Source organism: Hyla sarda, chromosome 6, assembly GCF_029499605.1.
Source record: "Hyla sarda isolate aHylSar1 chromosome 6, aHylSar1.hap1, whole genome shotgun sequence".
Lineage (NCBI taxonomy): Eukaryota > Metazoa > Chordata > Amphibia > Anura > Hylidae > Hyla > Hyla sarda.
Window position 1 is genome coordinate 278,784,523 of NC_079194.1, and position 20,253 is coordinate 278,804,775.

Here is a 20,253-nt window from a genome sequence, read left to right on the forward strand (position 1 = left end):
GTACAGCAGAACCCGTATAGCAGAGAGCCAACACTGACTAGGCTCTGCTACACGGCAGGAAGGCTTTTCGTCTGAGGGATGATGGAGTTTCGGATGAGGGAGTTTAGGATGACGGAGGAGGGAGTTGTGGCTGACGCCTGACGGAGATTGGTCCGAGGGAGGAGGTGGGACGCTATTTCGCCTGACGTGGGATGGAGTTACCGCTGCCGACTGACGATGTCCTAAAACGGACACCGTAAAGCTGTGATGATCACGGACAATTATTCATATGGGGTCTGGGAATGAACAGGGTGGAGAAGCTCCATATATGAACCTAGAAGTAATATAGAACATGGCTCCTATTTTTGGCTAAATTGGAGGGACAAAGCAAAACAAAGGTCCATAAAGTGCACGAAAAGAGAATTTCTGAGGGCACATTCACACTTCAGTATTTCCGAGCTGAAAAATTCCGCTTGGAAATTCTGGTGCAGCAGCTTTGCATTGTTTTCAATAGGATCCTGCTGCACCATGCACACTTCCAAAATTCTAATTCCCTCGGATATGCATTGTCGTCAATGGTCAAATCGGCCCTAGCGGTGAATCAGTCGGCACCTGTTGTTCAGAGAATATCTGCCTGGAATAATTTCTCTGGGTGGACATTTCGAAGTGTGAATGTTCTGGTAAAGGTTTTACACCGAACTAAACCTTTAGGGCCCAGTCACACTATATAATTTCCACTAGCAATTATTCAGAGTGGAAATTCCCTCTGGGTGCAGCGCTTAAAGGGGTTAACCTGTACTCACCTCCAGCTCTTTCCCGGTGCCTCCGGTATCCTGCTCCTGGCCTCCAGTGCAATCCTCTTCCTGGTGCTGAGGGACAATCTGTCACACTGCAGCTCAGTGAATCACCTGCCACAGTGCTGTCCCGCCTTTACCAGTGATTGGCTGAGCAGCAATGTGACATATGGAGCCTCGGCACCAGGTTGAAGACCAAGGCTGGGGCTTAATACATCACATTACCACCCACTGGCTGAGGCGGAAAACTGCTGTGGCCAGCAATTTGCTGAGCTTTCATGTGACAGATCAACCATGGGTACCAGGAAGAGGATCACACCGGACACCGGGAGCAGGATACCGGAGGCACCAGGGAGTACTGGAGGTAAATAGAGGTAATAGGTAAATTTATTTTTTATAGGACAAAGAATGGCCATATGTAGAAAGGAAGGATTGTCCGGCACCAGGTATGCTCTAAAAGATTGCTTTTATTCATGCCATAGCAAGGAAACAGACATCACAGGACTGTAGTAATCTGACGCGTTTCGCTCTCTCTTGAGCTTAAACGTAGACTAAGTTCAACAGACCAACATGCAATTTTAAAATAGAGACTCAATGGTCACATGATGAAATACCTGACGTAGGTAGCAATTGTAAAAACCCGGCATGGATATCATCTGTTAGTATTACAGAATGGATTGGATCCTTCCACTAGTGCGTTATTTAGTGTGTGTTTATCCTATGAGTGTGAATATGCTCTAAACATTATGTGCAAAGATGGACAGGTATATACATACGACTATATGCACATAATAGGTTACGGTATGTTGATATCGTGCATGTATATATAGCTCGGAGACCTACGTGCATGAATGTATATATACTCAAAGATGATATATATGCCATGAATTTTGAAACAATGCACAATTTACTCTGTTTTAGTTTACATATATATCCATTACGTATTAATACTATAATGTTCAGTAACCACACTCTAATAGGTATCAAAACACACCAGGCGGAATCACCCTCCTGACACTCGCACCAAGAAAAATTATTGGTCTACCAAAAGTATATAAATAATACATAATGAGGGGCTACGACGCTATGGGCATATGTAGAAAAACAAAACAAAACTACGGCTGGATAACTCCTAAAGTGTCCACGAGGACATATGCGTTGATTTTGCTGGTGCCTGCTACATACCAAATTATCACCCAGAATTTCTTTCTGGCAGAAATTCTGTAGTGTGCTTGTGCCCTAAAGGTCTGTGCCTCCTTAAAGGAGTTATCCAGCATAAGGTGATTTTAGTACATACCTGGCAGGCAGTAATGGACATGCTTAGGAAGGATCTGCGCTTGTCTTGGGGCTAAATGGCTATGTTGTGAGATTACCATAACACTGTGGCTAGCTTTCTGTGAACTGGTATTTCCTGTTTGAATTTTCTTTTTTTGACTACAAATCCCACAATGCCATCTTCCTCCCTCCCACACATAAGCAACCCCACCCATTGAAGCATAAATGAGCTGCATCCATTCAAATCAGTGTGGTTTTCAATCAGGGTGCCTAAAGCTGTTGCATTAGTTGCAGATTGATCTCTCCACCCATTGAAGCAGACAGGCTCCCTGTCATCAGCTGACTAGTTGTAGCCGCATTACAACCTGGGAAAAATCTGAGACAACAGTCATTTTGTATGCTGGTAAAAATAAATATTGGGGTAAAAATCACAGAAGAATTGTGAGAAAACCGTCACACACAGGTACAGACACTATATTATGAACTGCACTAACTTTACAGCCCCTGTAGCATAGTCAAATAAAAAAATGATCCTGGAATACCCCTTTAATATGAACTGACTTACGGTTGTACAAGGTGATCACGTGCAGGACGTTCAGCAGCTGCCGCTTGTATTCGTGGATTCTCTTCACGTGAATATCAAACATGGAATTTGGATTAATCTTCACCTTGTATTCATTCTCCAAATACCGTGCAAACTTTAGCTTGTTTTCCTGTAGAAGACAGATTGTGAATATGGTTGGGTTGGCGGATTAGAGACAGTCTTCACATACATCACTTGTAGGCTTTTTTAACACCAAACGTCTTGTACGTTTCGCTCTCTGATCACTTTACATTGGGGTTGTAATGAAAGCTGATGCCAGCTGGGTGAGCTGTGGTGTAGAAAACACACATGTCTGCAGCGAAGCCTCACCGGTAAATAGAGGAGGTGATAATCATCATGTTATGGCTTCACAATGATTCTGTCAATTTTCTCTGATTCGGTAAAAGTGGCTCATTATACTACCTGAGAAACTGATTAACTGACTGGAGGAACGTCGGTAAAAATAGAACATGATCATACGACGCCCACATAAGTAGGAAGCACGGGGAATGGGGCGGATTGTTGAAAGGGAGTAGGGTCAGAAAATTACCTATTGTTTTTAAAAAATAAAAATAAATATGAGGAGGGAACCCCGAGCATGCCCCCTCCACTTGAGACAGAACCCCCTTCCAGCCCCCTTTCTGTCTCCTTCCAGCCCCCTTTCTGTCTCCTTCCAGCCCCCTTTCTGCCTCCCTCCAGCCCCCTTTCTGCCTCCCTCCAGCCCCCTTTCTGCCTCCCTCCAGACCCCTTTCTGCCTCCCTCCAGCCCCCTTTCTGCCTCCCTCCAGACCCCTTTCTGTCTCCTTCCAGACCCCTTTCTGTCTCCTTCCAGACCCCTTTCTGTCTCCTTCCAGACCCCTTTCTGCCTCCTTCCAGGCCCCTTTCTGTCTCCTTCCAGGCCCCTTTCTGTCTCCTTCCAGCCCCCTTGACTCTCACATGTTTGCGCAGAAATTGTGATTTTTGAGTAAAATTGCCATTTATGCTCAAAAAATTTGCGACTTTTGACCATGTGCACCACTGGTGCGGCCTCCAATGTCCTTGTTCTCTACAATATAGTGAATGGTGGATGTAATGAACAAGGTCTATGGGGAGGGGGGGTCATGTATAAAAGCACATGTGCACATTTGCCTTTAGCTTTCCTCACATTTAATATGTGATTTTTGTTGGCATGCATGACTTTTTAGGCCTGAGCGCTCCAGTGGGCATATTACGGTAGAGAGCGGGCATGTTCTCACAGGGGTATGTTTGTTCGCCAGGCATATCATGTGCAACCTTTGCAGAAGTCGCACAAAATTGCGCCAAGGCAACACGCTCACTGACCACACACAGAAGGCCGTGCCATGTTTACTTTAAAGTAAGCAAAAGTATTAAAGGGGTACTCCGCTGTTAAACGTTTGGAACAAACTGTTCCGAGCGCTGGACACGGCGCCGGGAGATCGTGACATTGTAGCCCAGCTCCCTCATGATGTCCCGCCCCCTCAATGCAAGTCTATGGGAGGGGGCGTGACAACTGTCACGCCCCCTCCCATAGACTTGCATTGAGGGGACAGGGTGTGGCGTCATGAGGGGGCGGGGCTATGACATCACGAGCTCCCGGTGCCCGCTCCAGCGTTCGTAACAGTTTGTTCCAAAACCTGAGCAGCGAAGTACCCCTTTAACAACTAGATTTAACATGCCCTCCTGGCCAGGAGTGCAAATATGTGCGCCAATCGCCAACCTAAAGTCGCACACTAACATTAGCTGCCATTTATTTTAAAACACACTGGTCAGAAATAGGCGCCATGTCGCATCAAAGCAACTCTGATGATACATGACACCCTATATGTCCAAATCATGTAAGATGTGAATAGGTGCAGAAAATTCTTCTTTTTTGCTTTTTACCCACCTGCTTGACTTTTGCAATATCTCTGATAAATGCGTCATCATTGACAAAGTTCAGCAGCTTCTTTAGTTGGTCGAGATCAGTGATATAATCCTCTCCGATGCGCTGTAGAAAGAAAGGATTAGAATAAATACCATCATTGCTTATGATTTCTGCTTCCTATTAATCTGAGTCTGGTTGTGTCAGGAGACCCTGCTCCTGTATGTACTTTCCATGGCATAACTACGGTTTTAGGTCCGGTCACAAAACCGGATATGGGTCCGACTGGAGTCACCGATTTACTCAGGTCGGCTCGTTAAAGTAAATGGAGTTCAGAGCTGGTCCGGCTGGGGTATGGGAGAGCCCAGTTTGCCCCTCCCCCAGCCGGATCTGGCACCCGTAATGTAAAAACGAGATGTGAATGCAGCCTAAAACTTTGACTGAACCGTGCTGAGATCACTATGATAAGGAACCTCAACTCTGCTCTCTGTTATGACTTATTGTCCATAGGATATAACTAGACCTGACAGCAGACAATAACTCAACACAGTACTATGTTGTGACAACTTTTCCCTGTTACTTTGTTGTCAGCAGTCAAACAGGGCTGGTGCAAGAATGTTTGCGACCCTAGGCAAAAGATAATTTTGCCGCCCCCTTGACTCCCTTGCCCATTGGTTTGCCCTTTGACACGCCCCACTTTACTACTGGGGTGACACACTGTAACAAGCCTCCTCATGCTGCTGGCTGAGCGAGTGGTTCGTCGGATGCTGGTTGTCTAACTCCCCCCCCCCTCCCCCATTTAAGAGGGCGCTCTAGGCGGCTGCTTATTTTACCTAAAGGTCGAGCCGGCCCTGTCTGGTAAAGGTATTGTTTAACATTTTGTATGCTCTATTATTTGGAATTTAGTTAATATGAGGATAGAATCAGGTAATTACATGTCAAATAGATGGATCATAGGTAAACACTAGAGATGAGCAAATTGATTCGGTATCATTCAAATTCTGTTCTATTTCCTCAAAAATGTAATGATTCAGAGATTTGTTTCAGACTAATCTCTAGCCCAGTATTACTAGTCCTACACAGCCCCACATCTCCTGCCTTGTCTATCATGTTCCATACTGTACTGCTACTACTACTACTACTACTACTACTAGCCCTACACAGCTGAACATCTCCCACCTCGTCCATCATGTTCTATATTGTACTACTACTACTACTACTACTACTACTACTACTACTACTACTACTACTACTACTACAACCACTACTACTATACTACTACTACAACTAATATACTACTACTACTTCTGCAACAACTACTACAATACTACAAACTACTATACTAATACTACTACTATACTACTACTACTACTACAACTACTATTATAGCTATTATAATTACTACTACTATACTACTATACTACTACTACAACTACTATACTACTACTACTACTACTATAACTATTATAATTACTACTACTATAACTACTATACTACTACTACTACAACTACTATACTACTACTACTACTACAACTACTACAACAATAGTACAACTACTATTACTATACTACTATTACTACTACTACTACTGCTGCTACAACTACTATTACTATACTACTACTACACAGCTGCGCATCTCCTGCCTTGTCCATCATGTTCCATAAGTTACTGCTGCCTTTACTATTATTACTACTACTACTACTACTACTACTACTACTACCACCACTACTACCACTACACAGCCGCACATCTCCTGCCTTGGCATTCATGTTACCTACTGTACTACTACTACTACACTACTTTACTACTACTACTACCACTACTACTACTATACTACAGGGTGGGCCATTTATATGGATACACCTTAATAAAATGGGAATGGTTGGTGATATTAACTTCTTGTTTGTGACACATTAGTATATGTGAGGGGGGGAACTTTCCAAGATGGGTGGTGACAATGGCGGCCATTTTGAAGTCGGACATTTTGAATCAAACTTTTGTTTTTTCAATAGGAAGAGGGTCATGTGACACAGACTTATTGGGAATTTCACAAGAAAAACAATGATGTGCTTCGTTTTAACGTAACTTTATTCTTTCATGAGTTATTTACAAGTTTCTGACCACTTATAAAATGTGTTCAATGTGCTGCCCATTGTGTTGGATTGTCAATGCAACCCTCTTCTCCCACTCTTCACACACTGATAGCAACACCGCAGGAGAAATGCTAGCACAGGCTTCTAGTATCTGTATACACTGCTATATACTACTATATACACCGCAGGAGAAATGCTAGCACAGGCTTCCAGTATCCGTATACACTGCTATATACTACTATATACACCGCAGGAGAAATGCTAGCACAGGCTTCCAGTATCCGTATACACTGCTATATACTACTATATACATCGCAGGAGAAATGCTAGCACAGGCTTCCAGTATCCGTATACACTGCTATATACTACTATATGCACCGCAGGAGAAATGCTAGCACAGGCTTCCAGTATCCGTAGTTTCAGGTGCTGCAGAATGGGCAAAACAAAAATTGGAACAGGACCCTCAGTTTACGCAGAAGATTTTGTTCAGTGATGAGGAAACTTTTATGTGAATGGTGAAGTTAACAAACAAAACCACCGCTATTGGTCTGACACTAACCCACATTGGATAGATCCCTCCAAGGCTGTTGGAACACAAAAATTGATGGTATGGTGTGGTATATGGGGTACAAAGATAGTGGGGCCATTCTTCATCAATGGAAACCTCAAGGCCACTGGATATGCGAAATTGCTACATGATGATGTGTTTCCCTCTTTATGCACTGAAGCTGGCACGTTCCCTGAGTTTTTCTATTAAGATGGTGACCACCACATTATGGGTGTCAGGTCCGAGCATTCCTAGATGAACAGTTTCCTGGAAAGTGGATTGGTCATCGTGGGCCAGTTGAATGGCCCCCAAGGTTTCCCGATCTGACCCCCTTAGACTTTTATCTTTGGGGTCATCTGAAGGCAATTGTCTATGCTGTGAAGATACGAGATGTGCAGCACCTGAAACTACGGATACTGGAAGCCTGTGCTAGCATTTCTCCTGTGGTGTATATAGTAATATATAGCAGTGTATACGGATACTGGAAGCCTGTGCTAGCATTTCTCCTGTGGTGTTGCTATCAGTGTGTGAAGAGTGGGAGAAGAGGGTTACATTGACAATCCAACACAATGGGCAGCACATTGAACACATTTTATAAGTGGTCAGAAACTTGTAAATAACTCATGAAAGAATAAAGTTACGTTAAAACCAAGCACATCATTGTTTTTCTTGTGAAATTCCCAATAAGTTTGATGTGTCACATGACCCTCTTCCTATTGAAAAAACTAAAGTTGGATTCAAAATGGTCGCCATGGTCACCACCCATCTTGAAATGTTTCCCCCCCTCACATATACTAATGTGCCACAAGCAGGAAGTTAATATCACCAACCATTCCCATTTTATTAAGGTGTATCCATATAAATGGCCCACCCTGTACTACTACTACTACCGCTACTACTATACTACTACTGCTGCAGCTGCTGCTACTACTACTATCTCCTGCCTTGGCATTCATGTTACCTACTGTACTACTACTACTACTACTACTACTACTACTACTACTACTACCACTACTGCTACCACTACTGCTACCACTACTACTACCGCTACTACTACTACTGCTACTACCACTACTGCTACTACTACTGCTACCACTACTGCTACCACTACTACTACCACCGCTGCTACTACTGCTACTACCGCCGCTGCCGCTACCGCTACCACTACTACTACTATCCCTGAACAGCCACATATCTCTTGCCTTGTCCATCATGTTCCACACTGTAGTGCTGCTCTCATTCTTGCTCATCTCTAGTGCACACCATAATTTATTGTGTAGCAGACCAAGAGGGCATATTATTCCCCCCATATTTCTCTTACCTCTGCAATGACTTCGGCCAGGCCGGGATTGCACAACACTAACCAGCGCCGGGGAGTAATGCCGTTGGTCTTGTTCTGGAACTTATGAGGGTCCATTTCATAGAAATCATGGAAACTGTCAAATAGTATAGTGTAAAATGAAAACATAGAAGCAGATTGTAGAGAAAAGGCGTATCTTGTGTGTAGAACAACATACTCACACGGTGTCCCTTATGATATCAGAGTGGATCTGGGCAACGCCATTCACTGCATGTGAGCCCACAATGCACAGATGAGCCATGTTGATGCGCTTTACGGAGCCCTCTTCAACAAGAGACATTCTGCGCATGCGGTCTACGTCTCCGGGAAACGCGGAAGAGACTTTCTGCGCAGGGGACAGGGAGAAGTGTAAGAGAAAATGGATTTAAAGGGGCACTCTGACTAAAAAAAATTTTGCTATTGCACTCCTTATGGTAAATAAAACATTTTTATAATGTACTTTGTAAAATAAAAAAGTTCTCTGTTTTATTTGTGTTTAAAAAAATCTGCCACTGGGTGTCTCCCTACTTGTCCAGAGCTTGCACAGGCTCTGGACTCCTGTTGGCCTGGCAAAATCCAAAATGAGGAAATGAAGTCTGGAGTGCTGAGGGGTGTGCTGCCTTAGCCAATCATAGCTCATCTCACACTGAACTGCTCTGGGCTGTGTGTAGAGTGAGGGAGGAAGTTCTCCCCTGTATGGCTTCAGATGATGTCACATCTGCTGGGTAACGCCCCCTTCCCAGTCTGTGAATCTGACTGAGACAGAGCAGAAAATACAGAGCAATATCAAGGTAGAAAACTAACAAATAATAAAAATAAAGGTAGGGGGTGGTTTATCATGAACTGGGAGGATTATAAAATTTAACAAGATCATGACAGGTACTCTTTAAAGGGGTACCGGTGGAAAACTTTTTTTTTTTTTTTTTTTTTTTTTTAAAGCAACTGGTGCCAGAAAGTTAAACAGATTTGTAAATTTCTTCTATATGAAAATCTTAATCCTTCCTATAATTATCAGAGGAACAATACAAAGGAAGTTCTTTTCTTTTTGAATTTCTTCTCTGTCTGAAAACAGTGCTCTCTGGTGACACCGCTGTCCATATCAGGAACTGTCTAAAGCAGGAAAGATTTGCTATGGGAAATTGTTCTTTCTCTGGACAGTCCCTGACATGGACAGAGGTTTCAGCAGAAAGCACTGTGGGCAGACAGTAAAGAAGTTCAAAAAGAAAAGAACTTCCTCTGTATTATAAAGCAGCTGATAAGTACTGGAAGGATTAAGATTTTTAAAAGAGGTAAATTACAAATCTGTTTAACTTTCTGACACCACTGTCCATGTCAGGAACTGTCTAAAGCAGGAAAGATTTGCTATGGGAAATTGTTCCTTCACTGGAAATTTCCTGACATGGACAGAGGTGTCAGCAGAGAGCACTGTGGACAGACAGAAAAGAAGTTCAAAAAGAAAAGAACTTCCTCTGTATTATAAAGCAGCTGATAAGTACTGGAAGGATTAAGATTTTTAAATAGAGGTAAATTACACCAGTTGATTTATAAAAAAAAAATTTCCACCAGAGTACACCTTTAACATCGAAAAGACGGTAAAATAATACGAGAAGATAATTAGGCAAATGGAACGTAACATAGGACTGTGGTCTTCAAACTGTGGACCTCCTGCTGTTGCAAAACTACAACTCCTAGCATGCCCGGACAGCCAACGGCTGTCCGGGCATGCTGGGAGTTGTAGTTTTGCAACAGCAGGAGGTCCACAGTTTGGAGACCACTGACATAAGGGAATAGGTTCCCCAATATATAAACTGAGACAGTACATTGAGATGTCTTTGGTTGATTTCATAGATGATTTCCAGGTGTCTGGGAAGCAAGTTCTGCAGGAGATGAACCGGCCAGCGCTCCAAAGCCTCGGGTAGCACTGTGTGGTTGGTATAAGCACAAGTACGGACAGTCAGGTCCCAGGCCTAGAATACATAAGAAAAGAAGGGCATTATTTCAGCGCGCTGACTTTTAGTAGTCTCCTATGGCGAGACAGTAGTTATGTACGGCACAACATTTACGTTCACAAATCACTCTATGGAGAAATGCGGCAGGATTCATGGCAGACGTGGCAGACGTGACAAACATTTTCACGCTATTTCAGGTGCACCCATAGAAATTCTATGAGAAGATGGAAAATAATCCTTAAAGGGGTACTCCGGTGAAAAACTTTTTATTTTATTTTTTTTTTAATCAACTGGTGCCAGAAAGTTAAACAGATTTGTAAATTACTTCTATTAAAAAATCTTAATCCTTCCTGTACTTATTAGCTGCTGAATACTACAGTGGAAATTCTTTTCCGTTTGAAACACAGAGCTGTCTGCTGACGTCATAAGCACAGTGCTCTCTTTTGAGTGCCAAGTTTCTTGTCTTATAAACTTAGTGCTCTCTGCTGACATCTCTGTCCATTTTAGGAACTGTCCAGGGTAAAAGGAAATCCCCATAGCAAACGTATGCTGTTCTGGACAGTTCCTAAAATGGACAGAGATGTCAGCAGAGAGCACTGTGCTCGTGATGTCAGCAGACAGTTCTGTGTTTCAAAAAGAAAAGAATTTCCGCTGAAGTATTCAGCAGCTAATAAGTACAGGAAGGATTAAGATTTTTTAATAGAAGTAATTTACAAATCTGTTTAACTTTCTGTTGATTTAAAAAAAAAAAGTTTTTCACCGGAGTACCCCTTTAAATGCGGGGGAGACCCTGTGATCAGCTGGAACTGCGGCAGGAAGAAGGCAACTAGTCTTCATTTCCCCTTATCCCCTTAAAGGGGTACTCCGGTGGAATTTTTTTTTTTTTTTTTTTTTAATGAACTGGTGCCAGAAAGTTAAACAGATTTGTAAATTACTTCTATTTTAAAATCTTAATCCTTCCAGTACTTATCAGCTTCTGTATTCTACAGAGGAAGTTTTTTTTTCTTTTTGGATTTCTTTTTTGTTTGACCAAAGTGCTCTCTGCTGACACCTCTGTCCATGTCAGGAACTGTCCAGAGCAGGAGCAAATCCCCACAGCAAACCTATCCTGCTCTGGACAGTTCCTGACACGGACAGAGGTGTCAGCCGAGAGCACTTTGGTCAAACAAAAAAGAAATCCAAAAAGAAAAGAACTTCTTGTGGATCATACAACAGCTGATATGTACTGGAAGGATTAAGATTTTAAATAGAAGTCATTTACAAATATGTTTAACTTTCTGGCACCAGTTGATTAAAAAAAAAAAAAAAAAATTTATGTTTTCCTCCGGAGTACCCCTTAAAGGATAGGGTCACGCGTGCCGTAGTTTGCTGTGGCGTATTTTGTTACCCATTGAAGTCAATGGGCAGCAAAATGCGCAGAAGCAAAGTAGGGCACGTGTTATCCAACGCTAAAAGGCGTTGTCCAGGAATAGAAAAACAAATCTGATTTCTTCCAGAAACAGCGCCACCCCTGTCCACAGGTCGTGCGTGGTGTTACAGCCTGGCTCCACTCGCTTCAATTGAACTGAGCTGCAATACCACACACAACCTGAGGATAAGTGTAGTGCTATTTCTGGAAGAAATCAGCTCTGTTTTTCTAATCCTGGATAACCACTTTTGCAGGTTTTGGCTTTGAGGATGGAGCCATTTTTTCCCCCTTGCCTTTTATAACTCATAATTCATAACTCTTTCAATTTTATACCTTCTGAGCCATATGGGGCTTGTTCTATGATGGACCAATTGTATTTTGAAATAATGAGGTGGTGGCCCAGTACAGGAGTTGCACCCCTGTACCCTAGCTGCCCTGTCCGGCAGACTCCATTCAGTGACCTCTGAGCCCCCCTCCCCTGCACCTGTGCCTTGTGTATTTACTTCTATGCCTGTTATATAGTGTATTGTACATAAAACGTGTTATGCCTTTAAGTAATATTGTCATGTGATTGTGACCAAGGAAGGTACCAGTGACCATGTGGCCTACAGGGTGACCTATGGGACCCCTCCTAGTCTCCCCATATAAGCCCTGGGAGGGACTAGTTTGCGCTCTTGTTAAGCTGAGTGCAGCAAGGCCAAGTCCTAGGTGTGTGTCTGGAGTCCAGTGGAGGCCAAAGTCTACTACACAGCCACGGGTTCTTACGTCCATTGTCCCACAGGTCAAGTCAAAGCCTGGTAAGCTACAGAAAGGGGTGAAGTCAGTCATAGTCTGTCATAGTCAAGTCAGTTCAAGTCAATTATACCAGGTCAGAGTGACTCTGCATCAAATTGCCCAAGCCACCATAAGTATCAGAGTCATCATTTGCCCCCGTGCCTAGCCCAGAATCCAGCGGTATAACTTTGGGTGGTGAAGTGGTTAAACCATGCCCTGGCGTCACGAACACAAGGGGTTAATGCCATCTGCCTTTCATCACCCCCTCACCACAATGACATTACTCATTTTTCCCAAAAAATCTAGGGCATGGCCAATATATATTTAATTTGTGGGCAAAAATATTTCTGGACGCGTATGCGCTTGCACATACTGAGCACTCACATGACCAGCAAGTCATGTAGTTTGGCAACAGCTGGAGGCACCATGGTTGGGAAACACTACTCTATACCAACACAACCATATGAAATCCTGGCCCAAAGGATGAAGGCCATTAACAGTGCAGAGACTATTATGATTTTTCACTGATGCGGCAGAAAAATGATTATTATCTCTCTATAAACCAACTCCTTGATAGCAATAATGGCCGCCGTAGACCCCGGTACGTCGTTTCTTCTCCTCGGTGTCTCCGGTTGTAGACTACGCTCTGTTACTAAATGTGGTGATTACTTATATAGGGATCATTTACAACCATCTGTTTAACAGAACGGAGTGAGTGATATTAAATGCTGCCGCTCCCGGGATTCTTAGATCCCATCGGAGGTGTCACAGGATATTCCGGTTATGAATGTCTCTGCTTATTACTTGGTGGAGATGATGTGATTAATGGAAGTTATAGGAGTTATGAAGAGCGCGCTGCGGAAGAAAGATCTACCGAGATGGATAAGACAGCAGGTAGCTAATGATGACAAAAGAGGATCGCCGACCAAAAGACAAAGGAGACGAAAAAATGTCTGCCTAAATAAATGACAATTCTGGATAGTTAGAGCGGTGATAAGGCACCATGGGTTACCAACTTTTATTGACATGCAGAAACCCTGCAGCATTCAATCGTCGTGTTAAAGATTCAACCGGCTTAATTCAATATATTTTCACCTAGCGGTGTCATTCAGTTCTGCTCTCCATAAACAGTCACATGAATCAATATTCTATATTAGGTAGCAATTTTTTTTCCCCTTTGCACGTTCCAGTCCAGTTATCAAGAGAGCTGCCTTCTCATAAAGGGACAGGGACCTGGGACTTGGGCAGCTATGGCGTGTTAAAGGGGTACTCCCGTGGAAAACTTTTTTTTTTTAAATTATTAATCAACTGGTGCCAGAAAGTTAAAAAGATTTGTAAATCACTGTGATACACAAGTAGAAAAAGTACAAGTCCGGCACTGCTATGCAGGTGAAGGCAATATACTTGGTAGTATGGTATCCGCTGATCCAGGCATGAATGGCGACTATACAGTGTATAATAAGTCGGGGTGCTGGTCAGGAAAGCACAAATAGCTACGGAATCAGAACAATGTAGAAAAACCGCACTCACCCGATCTTCGTGCATAGATAACTTTATTCCATGAAGTATAAACGTAGAACACAGGGGACAGGCAGTCGGCAGGAACGCCGTGGAACACGAGGTGTAGTTGCAGTTTACTACACCTCGTGTTCCCCGGCGTTCCTGCCGACTGCCTGTCCCCTGTGTTCTACGTTTATACTTCATGGAATAAAGATATCTATGCACGAAGATCGGGTGAGTGCGGTTTTTCTACATTGTTCAGATTTGTAAATCACTTCTATTAAAAAATCTTAATCCTTCCAGTACTTTTTAGGGGTTGTATACTACAGAGGAAATACGTTTGTTTTTGGATTTCTCTTCTGGCACGACCACAGTGCTCTCTGCTGACCTCTGCTGTCCATTTTAGGAACTGTCCAGAGCAGCATATCAGGATTTTCTCCTGCTTCGGACAGTTCCTAAAATGGACAGCAGAGGTCAGCAGAGAGCACTGTGGTTGTGACAGAAGAGAAATCCAAAAACAAGAGCATTTCCTCTGTAGTATACAGAGTATACAGTATTTTTTAAAAGTAAGTTACAAATCTGTTTAACTTTCTGGCACCAGTTGAAGGGAGTACCCCTTTAAATGTACAGTGGTCCCTCAAGTTACAATATTAATTGGTTCCAGGACGACCATTGTATGTTGAAACCAGAACTCTATGGAAACCTGGTAATTGGTTCTAAAGCCCCCAAAATGTCATCCAAAAAATAGGAAAAAGGGAGGATTAAAGAAAAATAAGTAGATAACTAAATATAGATAAAGAAAATCCTTACAAATAAAAGTAAGAAAGATCTGCTGGGAGCTGGAATCACTGTCTATGTCAGTGTTTCCCAAGTATAGAGCCTCCAGCTGTTGCAAAACTACAACTCCCAGCATGCCCGGACAGCCAAAGGCTGTCCGGGCATGCTGGGAGTTGTAGTTTTGCAACAGCTGGGGGCACCCTGCTTGGGAAACACTGGTCTATGTAGAGGACAGGAGCTTCTTCGGGGTCCTGTACAGTACACACAGTGTCCTAAAAAAGTAACATGGAGTCGCCCTCACCTGGTGTCCAGAGGAGCAGATAACCCTGGTACAGGTAAAGAGTACAGAACATGTAATACCTCCCTGTACTGTAGGGGGCGCTACCAGACATCAGTCAGTGCATACGCTTCAGTAATACAGGGGTTTTACCAGTGAATGCCCATTCTGATTGGTCAGTTCTTCTGGCCATTGACACGTTTCACAGATCTGGACTGTCCGTAACATTGTATGTTGAGTCTGGTTTCAACTTACAATGGTCCATAAAAGACCATTGTATGTTGAAACTATTGTATGTTGAGGCCATTGTAAGTTGAGGGATCACTGTACTAGTAAGGGTATGTTCACGTGCCGTAAAATGTGCGGAAAACACGGGCGGACATTCCGCACTTTTGTAAGATCCGGTGGGCACTAGGAGCGCTTCGAAATACAACGTCTCATAGACAGCAATGCATTTCTGTGTAAAACAGTCTGTTCTTTCTGCGGACGCTGAAATCGAGATTTCCGTGGCAGAAACATCCGATGCAGAAATTCGTGAACAGGGCAGCAGAATCATATTGAAATCACTGTGACTCTGTTGCAGCAGAATGTTATACTGTGTGAACATACCCTAATAGCATTTTGCAAATAAGGCTAAGTCAACACTGCATCAGTGCTTCTATCTGTCAGCATCCCACAAAATCGTGATGTCCGTGTATACAGTAGTGGAAGACAATGGGTTGCATCAGAGGTGTTAGGCTGGGTTCACATATGTCCGGCATCCGTCTGGGTTCACATATGTTCACCACTCAGCCTAAGCCTATTTAAATAGAGAAAACAGACATGGTCGCACATCCACGACATGCACAATGATCTAATGCTTCTCGGCATTTTATTAAACTAACAGGTCGTTGGTGTACTTTATGATCATGAAGTGCAAGCCCGCTAGCTAGTACGTCACGGCTACCTGTAAGTAGCGGGTCCCTAACATCCCTAGCATAAAATGGCGCAGCACTGAGCACATGATCATAAAGTACACTAACGACCTGTTAGTTTAATAAAATGCCGAGAAGCATTAGATCATTGTGCATGTCGTGGATGTGCGACCATGTCTGTTTTCTCTATTTGAATTCACATTGGGGGAGATTTATCAAAACCTGAGTTGCCCAGTTGCCCATAGCAACCAATCAGCTCGCTTCTTTCATTTTTATCAAGGCCTCTGAAAAATGAAAGAAGCGATCTGATTGGTTGCTATGGGCAATCATACCTACTCTCTATGGGGGAGATTTATCAAAACCTGTGCAAAGGAAAAGTTACCCAGTTGCCCATAGCAACCAATCAGATCGCTTCTCTCATTTTGCAGAGGCCTTGATAAAAAATGAAAGAAGCGAGCTGATTGGTTACTATAGGCAACTGGGCAACTTTTCCTCTGCACAGGTTTTGATAAATCTCTTCCATTGCGTTTTCTATCCCCCTCTTTTTGTTGTTTTTACTTGGTCTGCACTCTACCCCTCCCCCTCAGCCCAGCACTATATAAATTAGCAGGAAGCTGTACAGGGCCCCTTCCTTTCTGGCAGCCTCCCAGTCTGACTGGGAGCACATGGTAAGTGAGCTTTTACACCTTGTTCACACTGGCGTGGTGCTGTGCGGCGTCCATTGCTGCCGTGGCACCGTGTCTATGGGGAGACGCGGCCTTGGGACTGGTTTGAGTGGCATTGGGGCTGCTCTGCCAGTGGGTCGTTCGCCCTGTGGGCAATGATGTTGCGGTGGGGGTGGTCGCCAACCAGTGCTATGCCATTTTATGCTAGGGACATTAGGAACCCACTACTTACAGGTGGCAGTGATGTGATGATCATAGAGTACACTAACAACCTGTCAGTTTAATAAATGTTGCTGAGAAGCATTAGATCATTGTGCATGTTGCGGATGTGTGACCATGTCTGTTTTCTCTATTTGAATTCAGCCTAAGGGTAGGTTCACACTGCGGAATTCCCGTAGAATTTTGTGAGCGGAATTCCACGAGTAGAATTCCGCGCTATGAACATTATCATCATGGTGAATGGGTCTTCCGCGAGACCCGTTCACACTGCGGAATTTCAGTGGCGGACAATTCACAAAGAACATGTTCCTTCTTTGCGCGGAATTCCGCGAGTAAGTTGCGTTCCCCTGTCTGGTGCCCTCCGGTGTGTCCAACCAAAATTGAGATTGCTGGATGATTGTGAACTGTCCCATTCAAATGAATGGGATCAGTTCTAGCATCAGTTTCCATCTGGTGCACGCCGGAGGGAAACTGTGCCGGACACCAGACATATGTGAACCCGGCAAAACCTGCAGCTTCTGGACCCTGATGCAAAATCTGCAACAGGGCCCCATGTGGTGTTTATAATAATGGTCTCTTATGGAACAGATGTACCTTGTGGTCTCCTTAGGCACCAAGACCCCAAAACCTCAGCACCCCCTATAGTTATGCCCCTGGGTTGCATTACTTTCAATGGCCTGAGTAGAGCATGTATGCATTATTTTATGCAGACTGGAAAGCATGCAGATTTTGCTTTTAAAAGGGTACTCCGCAGCTAGAGATGAGCGAACTTACAGTAAATTCGATTCGTCACGAACTTCTCGGCTCGGCAGTTGATGACTTTTCCTGCATAAATTAGTTCAGCTTTCCGGTGCTCCGGTGGGCTGGAAAAGGTGGATGCAGTCCTAGGAGACTCTTTCCTAGGAAAGTATCCACCTTTTCCAGCCCACCGGAGCACCTGAAGGCTGAACTAATTTATGCAGGATAAGTCATCAACTGCCGAGCCGAGAAGTTCGTGACAAATCGAATTTACTGTAAGTTCGCTCATCTCTATCCGCAGCTCAGCGTTTGGAACAAACTGTTCCGAACACTGGATCCGGCGCTGGGAACTTGTGACGTCATAGCCCCGCCCCCTGCTGATGTCATGCCCTGTCCCCTCAATGCAAGTCTATGGGAGGGGGCGTGACGGCCGTCACTCCCCCTCCCATAGACTTGCATTGAGGGGGCGGGGTGTGAAGTAATGAAAGGGTGGGGCTTTGACATCATGAGCTCCCGGCTCCAGCATTTGGAGCAGTTTGTTTAATACGCTGAGCAGCGGAGTACCCTTTTATGTCTGCTGAAAATAACGCATAGGAACCGCCGACATCTTGGTTTCAGAACACAGTGTGAACCTAGCCTAAAAGTGACAAGTTCTTGCGATATCTTCCTGGTGTTTGCCAAATGATTCAGGTCTCCACAGAAAGAATTGTGCGTCTGCTTGTCGTGTCAATATGGCCGTGGACTGCAAATTTATATGGACAGGCTATAGACTCATCACAGAGGCACAGGCTCAGGTTATGACTAGTCCGGCGATATATATATATATATATATATATATATATATATATATATATATATAAACTTTTTTATATATAAATCAACTGGCTCCAGAAAGTTAAACAGATTTGTAAATGACTTCTATTAAAAAATCTTAATCCTTTCAGTACTTATGAGCTTCTGAAGTTAAGGTTGTTCTTTTCTGTCTAAGTGCTCTCTGATGACACGTGTCTCGGGAACCGCCCAGTTTAGAAGAGGTTTGCTATGGGGATTTGCTTCTAAACTGGGCAGTTCCCGAGACAGGTGTCATCAGAGAGCATTTAGACAGAAAAGAAAAACCTTAACTTCAGAAGCTCATAAGTACTGAAAGGATTAAGATTTTTTTAATAGAAGTAATTTACAAATCTGTTTAACTTTCTGGAGCCAGTTGATATATAAAAAAAAAAAGTTTTTTCCTGGATAACCCCTTTAATTGGCAAAGGTGTCATGCCCAAATTATGCAGCAGATTTTGCTACATGGCACTGCATTACAGTGATCCCTCAACTTACAATGGCCTCAACATACAATAGTTTCAACATACAATGGTCTTTTCTGGACCATCGTAACTTGAAACCAGACTCAACATACAATGCTATGGACAGTCCAGATCTGCGAAATGTCAATGGCCGGAAGAACCGACCAATCAGAATGGGCAATGGTAAAACCCTGTATTACTGAAGCGTATGCACTGACTGGTGTCTTGTAGCGCCCCCTACAGTACAAGGAGGTATTACATGTTCTGTACACTTTACCTGTACCAGGGTTACCTGCTCCTTTGGACACCAGATGAGGGCGACTCCATGTTACTTTTTTAGGACATTGCGTGTTCTGTACAGGACCCTGAAGAAGCTCCTGTCCTCTACATAGACCAGTGTTTCCCAAGTAGGGTGTCCCTAGCTGTTGCAAAACTACAACTCCCAGCATGCCCGGACAGCCTTTGGCTGTCCGGGCATGCTGGGAGTTATAGTTTTGCAACAGCTGGAGGCTCCCTGCTTGAAAAACACTGAAATAGACAGTGATTACAGCACTCAGCAGATCTTTCTTACTTTTATATGTAAGGATTTGCTTTATCTGTTTTAATTATCTACTTATTTTTCTTTAATTCTCACTTTTTCCTATTTTTGGATGACATTTTGGGGCTTTCGAACCAATTACCAGGTTTCCATAGAGTTCTGGTCTCAACATACAATGGTTTCAACATACAATGGTCGTCCCAGAACCAATTAATATTGTAACTTGAGGGACCGCTGTATAGGCCGTTCCCCCTTTCCTCCCATGCTACAACTGTGTGTTGAACATTTTACTGTGCTTTTTTGGCCCAGTATGCATGATAAATGTGTCTGAAATGGAGTGTGCCCCAAGTCTAGTGCACATGGAGCCAAAGTTCTGGTGCAACAGCCATATTAAATCTAGGTCCCAATGTTCATTGCAGATTAAAGCTGCTGTGGTTAAAGGGGTTCTCCGGTGCTTACACATCTTATCCCCTATCCAAAGGATAGGGGATAAGATGCCTGATCGCGGGAGTCCCGCAGCTGGGAACACCCGTGATCATGCACGCGGCACCCCGTTTGTAATCAGTCCCCGGAGCGTGTTCGCTCCGGGACTGATTACGGTCGACCGCAGGGCCGGCGGCGTGTGACGTCACGCCCCCTCCCCCGTGTGACGTCACGCTCCGCCCCTCAATGCAAGCCTGCGGGAGGGGGCGTGATAGCTATCAGGGGATAAGATGTGTAAGCACTGGAGT

General features: G+C 43.8%; 1 protein-coding gene across 3 annotated transcripts in view; it reads right to left on the reverse strand.

Annotated features, from left to right (window-relative positions):
• PYGM (glycogen phosphorylase, muscle associated) overlaps positions 1 to 20,253 on the reverse strand; it is a 111,410-nt gene that overhangs the window by 19,619 nt on the left and 71,538 nt on the right. For all 3 annotated transcript variants that reach the window (XM_056527442.1, XM_056527441.1, XM_056527440.1), the window contains exons 10-14: positions 10,292 to 10,438; positions 8,654 to 8,817; positions 8,454 to 8,568; positions 4,516 to 4,617; positions 2,614 to 2,761 (exon numbers count right to left, since the gene is read on the reverse strand). In XM_056527442.1, the coding sequence (XP_056383417.1) occupies positions 2,614 to 2,761; positions 4,516 to 4,617; positions 8,454 to 8,568; positions 8,654 to 8,817; positions 10,292 to 10,438 (676 nt within the window). The remainder of the gene's footprint in view (positions 1 to 2,613; positions 2,762 to 4,515; positions 4,618 to 8,453; positions 8,569 to 8,653; positions 8,818 to 10,291; positions 10,439 to 20,253) is intronic.